Source organism: Olea europaea, chromosome 20 (genome assembly GCF_002742605.1).
Source record: "Olea europaea var. sylvestris chromosome 20, O_europaea_v1, whole genome shotgun sequence".
Classification (NCBI taxonomy): Eukaryota; Viridiplantae; Streptophyta; class Magnoliopsida; order Lamiales; family Oleaceae; genus Olea; species Olea europaea.
The window spans coordinates 12,176,025-12,187,988 of NC_036256.1; the positions used below are offsets into that span (position 1 = coordinate 12,176,025).

Sequence of the window (11,964 nt, forward strand, 5' to 3'; positions counted from 1 at the left end):
GCCTTAATTTTTCATTAATCCATAATTAGTTTTGAGAAAATAAATATACTATGTTAATCTACTCGTGAAATATAACTCACTTGGCCAAAGATATCTTTCGTCCGACGATCAGGACCCACTCAAATAATTTGGTCAAAAGTTGGTTTAAAATCAATTTTCCAACAATTCTTGGTAGACATTGCAAAACTGATGAATAAACCAACAGGACAGTGTGCCCCCTCAGAAAGAGGCTCCTCAAACTCAATGCGGTTGCAACAGGAAGAGGGTAGGGGTGAACGAACAACAATTGATGCCTGAGAGAGAGTTTACGATTTGTAAAGTAACCATCTCTTAAGATTAGTTGTGCAGAACGCGATGCTCTGAGTCATACATGGGATTAAACTTTGAGATCCCTGTGAAAGACCCGTTTGGCATGACTTTTAAATAGGAAAAAGGAACTTTTGAGACTTAAAAGCTGTTTTTGAATATGTTGGACTAATTTTATAAATGTGTTGCTTTTAAAGAAAGTTGATCCAACGTTATTTCCTTTAAAATACACTTTTAAAATAGAAAATTCTTTTAAACACTAGTTTCCAACAAGAATTAAGATTATTTTCCCAATAAGCAAAAAGCAAAAATTATGCCAAACGAACCCTAATTACTTTACGCATCAAGGCAGGTGTTGTTCTCTTCATCCCGTTATCCACAATCTAGCGTTGGAAGCTATGTTTTAACCAAGAGACGTGTAAATGGCTCGATCCATACATTTGTTACTTTAAACCCTTTGTGCAAAATGACAAACTATAACAAAAATTCTCTATGACCTCTGTGCACAATACAATTTTGAAATTTACAACATTAAATACTGGACGGAAGCTAATGAAACCATAACATCATCAAAATGATACCATTCCACTCTCAAGTGTAAAGAGATTGGTCCATAATTGATAGGCAATCAAAGGGGATTAAACAAACCAACTCCTCGTCAATAATGGTGTTTCAAATGACTTATCAATATGCCCCTGCCTTCTTAGAAATACAATAGCATGTTTGGCACATAATATAGACATAATGGACGATCGTTTACTTTCAATGCTGTCAAATCGAACTTACCTGGTTTTGAGGCCGGAGAGGTGGATTTCACCAATTCAGCACTTAAAAGGCTTTATGAATAGTATAGTGCATGCTAGGATTTTCACATCTACGTTTATTTTTACTCAGACTTGTGCTTTGAATATCTCCTTGCATTCGACTTTCCAACGCCACTTTTACACCGACCAACAAACTTGAGAAACTCGTCAATTATAATGACTGGCAATGAAACCATCAGTACCAATCCCCACTCGTTCAGGCTTAGGGGTACAATGCCGAATATTTGAGCAAGGAAAGGCACATATAGGATCAAGAAGTGCAAGCCAAATGAGACTGACATAGCCAAGAGGAGCCATGGGTTGACCCATGGAGGCATTGACATGAGGCTTCCATCTTCGGAGAGGGCATTTAGGGAATTAAACATCTCGATGGAAACCAATACGGAGAGTGAGAGAGTCATGGCCTTGATTTTACCGGTTTGGAAGTAGTCGCATGGATTTGCATCGAATGTGAACACTCGTGCTCCAGCTGTGAAAGGTGAAACGGAGAAGTTCGTCCAGGTGTGACATTGCCCCCAGTTGGAAAGCTGGGAATAAGTGACAAGACTGTGACCATCTCCACTGAGGTCAATGCCAAAGAAAGAGGCACGAGTGTACCAGATAATGAATATTCCCACAGTTGCTATACCAACATAAGATCCAATCACCTGCATGAACGTTAAAAACATTTCAGATTAAATACATATCAAAGCATATTTGGATAAGCTTAAAAGTAACTTAAACTTACTTTTTAAGTAAATTTTTGTTTGTACATATATTTAGATATGGTGCCTTTTCTTATAATAAGTGAAAAACGACTTATTATGACAGCAAGAAGTGTTAAATATTAAGTATTTGATTTATTTCAAATTTTGACCAACTAAAATAATTATTTACTTTGATTTACGTATAAGTAAACTTTAAAGGAATATCTTTAAGCTAAGCGAAACTTGCATATGAGTTTCGATTTAAAAGAGAGGTGAAAAGATTCAAACATACCAGATACCTGAAGAGAATCCATGCGCTGATCAACGAATCATTGCTTCTTCGTGGCGGTTTCTTCATTATATCCTTGTCTGGAGGATTGAATCCCAAAGCTGTAGCTGGCGGTCCATCAGTAACAAGGTTAACCCACAGAAGTTGAACAGGGATCAGACCCTCTGGGATGCCTAAGGCAGCTGTGAGGAATATCGAGGCAACCTCACCGATGTTTGAGGAAATCATGTATCTGCATAAAGGAGAGAACTTTTAAGTTTTACAAGTGTAACTTATTGCACAATCACAAACACATCATTCATAACATGCCGAAAACTCGGTAAGACCTTCCATCTTCCCACCCTCCAAAGACCTACATTGTCAAATACTCAATAAGACTCGATGCCCCTCGATATGAGAGGTTCTTTGATTATATAGAACCAAAATCACCACTAAATATGATAACAATCAATTACATTATTGACTAATGGTAACCTATAATTTAAATATGGTAAAAATAATCTATCTATATATAATACAATTAGAATGATAATATAGATGTTGAGCCGTAATTTTTGACGATTTCTGCAATCTTATTTAACCTCATTAACATCCCCTCTCAAATTGATCATGAACTGGTGACAATGACAATACTTATACCGACGAAGAAAAGATCTAAATCATAGCAACCATCTACTGAAAATAGTGATGACGAGAGACCAAGATAAATAAGAAGTGCAAAAACTACTCAAAGAACACTCTAAAGCCACTCCAGAAAGCTCACCCCCCAAGAAAAATTTTCAAAAGAAATTCACGAAGTGTGTTTGCACACATAGCGAGCTCTATCTGTTAGGAGAACTCAGTCGAATACATAATTCTTGTTTCGACAAAAGCTATAACGACCAATGCACGGGCCAAAAATCCAGCAATACATTGTTGGCCAAGCAGGCAGCAGCAATTGGAAGAAATACCATGGAATATCATACACCAAAAACCCAAAAATGATCCTTTTCTGAGAATCCAAAACCACCCAAAAATGATCCTCCTTCAAGAATCTAAAACTCTAGCTCATCACCCGAGCAACCACAACTCAACGGTCTGCACTCCCATCCATATGACCCCACAAATCCTTTCTCATATCAAGGAGTTGAAATTGAAATTCCCAAACAATATAATTTTTACCCGTAAATTGCACACCCAAAGAGTCAGAACTATTGGATGCATTATGCAAAATTATTATAATAAAACAGGCTAAAGAAAAAAAAAAAAAATCAATAATGCTGCCCAAATAACCAGCCAAATAATTTCATAAGTTGCCAAAATTCTAATAAAACAGCCCCAAATACTCACCTACAGGTCCAAAATAACACCTATGATATTATAATCAGCAAGGGAGATATCACCGACACACCTAAAATCAACCGTCGACAAAGTAGATACCGGGCAGTCCACAAGCGAAAATCACCAAAAAAGACGATCCATCTGTAGCAAATTAGAATGACCAAGTCAAAGCATAATCCTAGATCAGTTTCTGGCAAAAACTGAAAAAGTCCCCCAAACTGCTTTCGTGCAGCAACTCAAGTCAAGAGTGTTGTAGGACAGTTTTCGGCCACCACACCCAAACACTTGTCGTCACAAAAATTTCTCCCACCACAGAAGATCTTGAAGGATCTTCAACCACCCAAGAGTGACCCAACCCTTTGCACCACCGAGAATAATTCAAGAAACCTACCTCTCAAGTACTGGGCTTGATTGACAAAATACCATATTACTGATAAGCCAATATTGGTTCAGAGTATAATTGAAATAAGAGATGATTTAAGGGAAATTGCAGCCTAATTTTGTATTCGGAATTCAATTTGGAAGACGATAATATGAATTAATTGCTGTTAATTGCACTACTGATTACTGCTATACCATTTTGCTTGGGAAAATTTGAAGAAAGTGAGGTTAAAATTGAAGAAGGGAATTGAAGAATAAGCACCTGTTTAGGCTCCATTATTTCAAATTATAATGAAAGGAATAGCAATTTTTTGAAGAATGTGTGGTTAGAAAGGAAGAAAAAGTTTTTAGGTTTATGTATAATATTATTTTATTGGAAAACGTGTGGTTGATAAGAAAAGAGACAAAAATGAATTTTAATTTAGTAGGGGCCAAAAAAGGGGCTAAAGCTTGACGGGAGGAGCTTTATTTTTTATTTTTATTTTTGTTGCTCCTCCCGCAGTGAGAAAACCCAACCAAGAAAACAAGAAAAATTCTAAGAAAAAAGGCTCCGATACTCAAATACTCGATAGGACTCAATGTAAGACGTTTTCTTATTATATAAAATCAAAATCACCATTAAATATGACAGCAATCAATTACAATATTAACTAATGGTAATATATAATTTAAATATGGTAAAAACAATCTATCTATATATAATACAATTATAATGATAATATAGATGTCAAGCCCTAATCTTCGACGATCTCCGTAATTTTATTTAACCTCATTAATATACATCTCCCCACTAACCACACAATCTTCCAAAATCCATCATCCCTCCTCTCTCCCTCACATCTTCACAACCATCAAATTTCTGAAAGGTATGTTTCTGCATCCGCTTCTCATTCAAAGGATCAAATCAAGATCATGTGCCCATACCTGTGTCGTGCTGACACGGGTACTTCTTCCAAAATGAATAGTCCAAGCATCACAGGTTCAGATTCTCTTGTACAAAACCATGAATATTGCTTCAACCAATAAATCTTCGAACTTGAAGAAAACATCTAGACAAGTGTGTACCGGTCAAACTGACAAGGCCTAGAAGCGGGAAATTACGAGGGTAAAGGTTTATAGTATTTTTACATGTGCGCTTAACTTTTCAGCTTTCACTAAGCTATTTTATTATGCATGCATATGGTCTTATGCTTCTAGTCAATTGTGCAATCAATATAAGATCCTTGATTGAACACTCACATGCATCTAGGGTTGTGAACGAACCGAGTCGAAACTCGAGGCTTGGGCTTGGCTCAAAAATGAGGCCTGACCCGAGCTGGCCCTTTTTTTCCCCCCATAAGCATCTAGGGTTGTGAACGAACCGAGTCGAAACTCGAGGCTTGGGCTTGGCTCAAAAATGAGGCCTGACCCGAGCTGGCCCTTTTTTTCCCCCCATAAAGGCAGTCGACTGCTGCCTGTTGCTGCCTTTAAAACAAAGGCAGCGTGCCTGCTGCCTTTAAAAGGTAGCTGGCAGCTGATTTTTTTTTTATCCGGCTTGCGAGCCACATGGGCCGGCTCGGGCTAGGCTCGACACCCAAAGATGGGGCTCGGCCCGAGCCTAGGCTCTTTGAAACCGAGCCTCGAGCTGGGCCAGCTCGGGCTTTTTCGGGGCCGAACCACTGGCGGTTCGTGCCGGCGAACCAATTTGCCATCCCTACATGCATCCGTGTATGAAGTTGCCAAAAATACTAAGCCTATGCCAAACTTGTGGTGAGGGCAAGGCCATCATGCAATAATAAAACATAGCAACTCCATGTGTCGGACAATCATGTTGGCTCAGGTCTAAAACATACACTAACCTAGCACATGGACATATGACAGAGTAATTGACAATTACTATAACTACCATTTTTTTTAATATCTTGGGGTTAATTCATCATACTTCTTCCCTATTAAGGTACAAAATATGTTTTAAATTAGTGCCTGTTTGATTCCTTTAATTGGAGAGAAAATGAGTTTTTAATAGTATTTCTAGGAAAATGTGGTTAAAAAATAGGGAAAAGTTTTGAGAGAATGTGTAGAATATTTTATTATGTAAATGTGTGAATGAAAATGATGCTATAGTAAACCACAAAATAAATAAATGGAAATCAAAGTCTTTTAATGTATCAAGATTGGCCCTAGGTATACAACCAACACCAATAGATAAGGTCAGTTACATAACTTTAGTTCCACGTCAATTTGTAAGCTCTTATTCCCTTCAATCTTATAAATTTTAACCCGTCGGCTTTGTTTTTTCACTGGTGCAAGGGGCTGGCTGATCACAGCTCCTGTAAAATTCATTGCCACTGGCCCCCCAGCATGGACACCTTATTTCAATGCATTGTCACCGCAGACATCACCCACCTCAATTCCTCCAAGAACAAAAACAAAAGCTGAGAGTAGTGCGTTGTTTCTCAATTTCTAAATGCAGAAGATAAAGACCAAAAACATGTCACCAGGACTTATTTGTAATCTCTTACTCCCTTCAATCATTTAAAACCTTACCAATCGGCCTTGTTATTTCACTGGTGAAGTATCTGGCTGATCACAGCTACTGTGAAATTCATTGCCACCAGCCCACAAGCATCGAAACTTTATATCAATACATTGTTACCACAGATATCATCCACCCCAATTTCTCCATGAACACCAATGAAAGCTGAAGGTAGGGCATCTTTTCTCAATTTCCAAATGCAGAACTTGAAGACCAAAAACTTATTTCACCAGGACTGCCTGTTCAAATCCCTTATCTAGCTTTATTTTTTTCTTTCTGGACTTAGATCTAACTATTTGTTCGTAGTCTCCAAAATCCCACATTCAGAATACTCAAGCACCTAGAGCCTGTTTGAGAGTGATTTTTTCTCCCAAAAAATTGATTTTTTGACCGTTATTTCACTATTCCAGTTATCATATTTGACTTCTTCTCTCAAAAGTGGACCCCACTTTTATCCTAATGGTCAAAAAATCAATTCTCAAAATCATTTCCAAACAAGCTCCTAGTGAGAAATGGCATATAAGCAAACCTACACATAGCCCATGTTTGAGATCCATTTTAATGTATTTTGGGGGAAAATGTATTTCGGAATAGTGATTTTTTATTTTATTTTATTTATTTTTTATTATTTTTTTTAAGAATGTGTGGTTAAAAAAGATGAAAAAGTCTTGATTTGACGTGTAATATTATTTTACTAGAGAATGTGAAGTTAGAAAGAGGAAAGAGAAAATAAAACCCAATGGTGCCCAAACAAGGGCATAATATTCACACACTTAAATACAAAAAGGCAAAGTAATAACCTGATGAAGGCCTTCATGTTATTGTAAATCGATCTTCCTTCACCAACAGCGGCAACTATTGTATTGAAATTATCATCTGCTAGAACCATGTCAGAAGCCTCCTTTGCAACCTGGAAGCAAAAAATGTGATCGAGATAAATTATCTGTCAGATCATCATAGTGAATGGATAAATCCATGCAGTCCACTTGAAACAAGAAATACACAAGCAACAGTCACTGAATGAAAAAATTCATGAGGTTCAATCGAAATAAGAAGTGCACATTCAACATTGGTTCATCATAGCCACTCTCATAAAGATGAATGTCCGGAGCTTCTACTAGCAACAGACTAGCACTCTAAGATAGCAATGGACTGCCAATTCTTAATATATAGAGGATGTTTGGTGGGTATTAAAATTAGATTTTTTAGTAGATTATAATAGAAGTTTTTAAAATGTGTGATTGAAAAGTTGTGGGAGCATGAAAGACGTGGTCAATATTGATTAGATTTAATTTTCACTTAGATTAAAATCAAATTTTAATCCAAACCAAACAAGCTAATAATTTGGTCAATTAACGATTATACATTGCATTGCACTTACCTCAGTTCCAGCAATTCCCATTGAGATCCCAATATCAGCCAATTTCAAGGCGGGTGCATCATTCACTCCATCCCCAGTCATTGCTACCACTTCACCCAATTCCTTAAGCAACCTTACTATCTCTTGTTTATGCCTTGGTTCAGCCCGAGAGAAGAGAAGCCCTCCACTTTGTTTTAGATGTTTTACTTTCTCATGGTCAGGAAGCTCTATGAATTCCTTTCCTGTCAAGCTTCTTAAACCGATGTCCTCATGGCTCCCAAAAACACCTATTTCACGACAAATAGCTTCAGCTGTATTTTTGTTATCACCTGTAATTACCATAACACGAATGCCAGCTGTTCTGCAATCCTCAATTGCTTGAGCAACCTCTCCGCGAGGAGGATCCTTAGAAAAATTAACATAAAAAAAAAAGGAAAAAAAAAAAGCAATTTAGTTATTAACTTGTTCCAAAAAAAGAGAGAGAGAGAGAGAATATAATAGCAGGAAGTCCAAATCAAAGAACCAAGATTGCAAACTCACTCTCAAACCAGCCAAGCCAACAAAAATTAGATTGCTCTCAATTGAAGAATAATTTGCAGGATTGAGTAAGAGCTCATGAGCTGGATGGTCTTCATCGCCATTATATGTAGCAAAATCCCTGAGATCCTCCTTGTACGCAAAACCCAAAATTCGTAATGCACTAGTAGACATTTCACGGAGGCTTTCCAAAATAGTTTCCCTCGACTTCTGATCTAACTCTACAATAGAGCCATCACGCAATTGCACGAAAGAGCTTCTCTCCAACAAATTCTCTACCGCACCCTGCCATAATACAGTACATAGTTTGTAGAAATCTTTCAAAAGTAAAAAAAAAATAAAAAAGAGCATGAAGATGCAGCAAATTCAGAATAAGCACACAAGTTGTGTGGATAACAGGGGCTTAAACTAGTGCAGCATTAGTTAGTAGAAATTGTTTAATCCCCTGGTCAATGTAATGAAGATGTCTGATTGAAGCATCTCAAAACAGGGCTCAGTTAAAGTCATAATTTGGTTATCCTTTTTTTTATCACTGAACTAATTACAGAAACTATCAGGTGGCTATATTAAAGAAGAATAAAGGAAACACAGATTGCACCTTCACAAGCAGGGACTTTTTGCCTGAGCTAGAACAAGTGATGACTCCCATGGATTTTCTATCATGGTCAAACTCAAGGGTGGCAATCCGCTTTTCAATTCTATTCCACGTGTAGGAGCACTCTTGATGCATCCAAATAAAACAAGTATACACATCAGCATATTAACTCATACGATTTGTATTTAAAAAATAAAATAAAATTAATAAGGTACAGCAACTTACTTAATACACCATCATAACCCAAGGAGGTCCCAGGAGGCAATCCACTTGGAAGGCCCATTTTCTCAACCAGAACCTGAACATTAAACAATCATGTCAAGAATCTGCTTTTCATTCAAATACTGACTCCTTCCAACAAAAAAAATAAATAAATAAATAAAAATAAAAAATAAATCTTTAACCCAACAAATTCTCTCTGAACCCAGCTAGATAGTCTCCTATCACTAGGCTCACCAACCAACCTGGACTTTGTCTTTTATTATTCATACTGGATACCAAAACAAGTTGATAGGTGGATTTCTCATAGTTGGTGGTAAGAGGGACAATAGGATTCAGCTAGCTTTTAGTTTGAGGGGGCAGCATTATATTTGGTAGAGTAGTGGGAATGCATCGAGGCAGCGAGAAAGACAACAGCAAAAAGCATGCAAGAAATGTTCATAAAGCCATCAAGCTTCTACCATAGTATGCAAGTAATGATGAAGGTACATAAAAAGCAAGCGAATGCAAAGGATATGACTATGCTAAAGAACTGAATGCTGCCCAGAACCAGCAACAAAACTAACCCTGTCATCCTCATCCTTATAGCTTGGTGTCTAATTTCATTCCAATTTAAGCAACCAATCTTTATTACCATGTTTGTTTTGCTGACGTTAACCACGAACAAGAATGAAAATAGCGCAATGAAGTTTCACTTAGAAAGTGTACTAATTAAAATATATACATAGCGCATAATAACAATAATTATAATGTATGTACCTTTAATGCCGCCTCAGTGGGCATTCCATTGGCAACAAGATGATGCTCTGATTTTCCCACATCAGCATCATTGCACACAGCAGCAATCTTTGAGATCATTTGCAGGTTAAGATCTAATTCACCCACTGGCCAGTTTTGTATATTTCCATCAAAAGGATTATACGTGGTCCCTTCCACAGTAAAAGATCGAAGTGTATTTGCCTGGGAACCCATAGCAACTAGCTTAGCCACTGCCATCTGGTTGGTAGTCAAAGTACCAGTCTTATCTGAACAAATCACGGTCGTGCAACCCAGAGTTTCAACACTCGGCAACTTTCGAACGAGTGCATTCTTAGCAGCCATCTTCCGGGTTCCAAGGGCCAGACATGTTGTAATAACAGCAGGTAGACCTTCAGGAATAGCAGCAACTGCTAAAGCTACAGCAATCTCAAAGTAATAAGTGCACTTCTCAATTGAGAACTTAAAATTCCTCGGCCAGCCATCAACGAACTCCCAAGAAAGGAAATATTTCACATTAATCAGCCAAACCACAGCACAGATTACACCGATTATAGCAGTTAAAGCCTCTCCAAACTCATTTAATTTCTTCTTCAACGGCGTATCTTCCTCACTCTGCGACGCCTCATGGATCTGATAATGCATCTTTCCAATTTCAGTATTCATTCCTGTCTGCGTAACCAGACAAATACAATTTCCATTCACTATTGTAGTCCCAGCAAACAACATACACTTCTTTCCCTGAATATCAACATCCTCTGAGACAGGCTTAGTGGTCTTACTAACTGCCTCGCTCTCTCCTGTCAAAGAACCCTGTTCAACGCGAAGTGTCGAGCTGATCAATTTCAAAATTCTCATATCAGCTGGAACCTTATCTCCGACTCTTAACTCCACAATGTCCCCTGGAACAAGCTCCTTGGCAGGCAAATTTGAAATCTTTCTCCCCTCACGAACAACAGTTGCATGCTCTGATTGGATTTCCTTCAATGCCTCTAGCGCTTTCTCCGCATTGTTCTCTTGCCAAACCCCAACAGTGGCATTAACAATTAATATCAAGAATATCACTATAGGCTCCACAAATGCTGTTATCTCCATCTCCCCCCCTTCCTCTCCATCATACCACGCCAACACAAAGGATATAACAGCAGCCACAAGTAAAATTCTAACTAACGTATCATTGAACTGATCTAAAATTAATCTAAAAATNGCCAACACAAAGGATATAACAGCAGCCACAAGTAAAATTCTAACTAACGTATCATTGAACTGATCTAAAATTAATCTAAAAATAGATGGGCCCTCATGTTTCTCCAACTCATTAAGCCCATAGATCAGTCTCCTTTTCTCAACATCAGCACTGGACAACCCTTGTTCTCGACTTACTTGATACTTTTCTTCACACTCTCCCACATCTTTTGACCACGGAGCATAATTTTCTCCTTTTGACTCCATTTTGGCACTCAAATTCTCACCCTTACCATAATTTTGCCCTCCTTTTCCCATCAATTTAATATTTCACCAAAGAAACAGTCATCCAGTTAGGCAACTCACTAAAATCCCACAACAAAATTCACCTGAAACTCAGAAAAATTCAACACAAAAAATAATTAAAAAAATAACCCCAGACGCCAAGATTTACTCATCCATTGAAGATCTAAAACTACCACCGAAGCAGGCATTAAAGATACATAAAAAAGGTAAAAACGTAAATAACAGCCCACACCACACATACATATATGTACATATAGATTCAAGGTTTAGATTTTACCAGAATTGTGGAGCGGTAGTGTAGAGAAAAGCAGAGGGTCGGGTGTTTGATATTTCACTTTTGAAACTGTCTATTGTTTTGGGAGAGAAATCAGAGATTTTTCTCGTGCGCAAGCCCAACAACGCGACACCTGGTTAGCTTCTCCGTGCCTTGCTCCACAAAGTGAATCCCAATTCCTCTTTCGTGTGTTATAATAATGTTTTAACTATCACCATGCCAGTATTTACTTAGAAACTTCCTATTCTCCCAATAGAATGACACTATTACCCCCAGATATAAATTACAATTAGAAAATAAATAAAATTATAATAAATAAGTGCATCTTGGAGATCAATACCTAGTACAAACGACAAGAATGGAACAAGTTTCCAATTCAGTCACTTTAGAGATGGACAAAATGATCAAATC

The 11,964-nt window shown here is 37.6% G+C and overlaps 1 protein-coding gene across 1 annotated transcript; it reads right to left on the bottom strand.

Annotated features, from left to right (window-relative positions):
• Window positions 1–845: 845 nt before the first annotated feature.
• Window positions 846–11,744, bottom strand: LOC111369646 (calcium-transporting ATPase 4, endoplasmic reticulum-type-like). The gene is made up of 10 exons (XM_022991242.1): window positions 11,557–11,744; window positions 11,071–11,362; window positions 9,792–10,986; window positions 9,039–9,111; window positions 8,817–8,938; window positions 8,222–8,503; window positions 7,703–8,086; window positions 7,122–7,231; window positions 2,109–2,337; window positions 846–1,777 (listed from the first exon to the last, which is right to left on the bottom strand). Exons 2-10 carry the CDS (start codon window positions 11,289–11,291, stop codon window positions 1,193–1,195), a joined length of 3,201 nt encoding a protein of 1,066 aa, XP_022847010.1. The 5' UTR covers window positions 11,292–11,362; window positions 11,557–11,744; the 3' UTR covers window positions 846–1,192.
• Window positions 11,745–11,964: the final 220 nt, after the last annotated feature.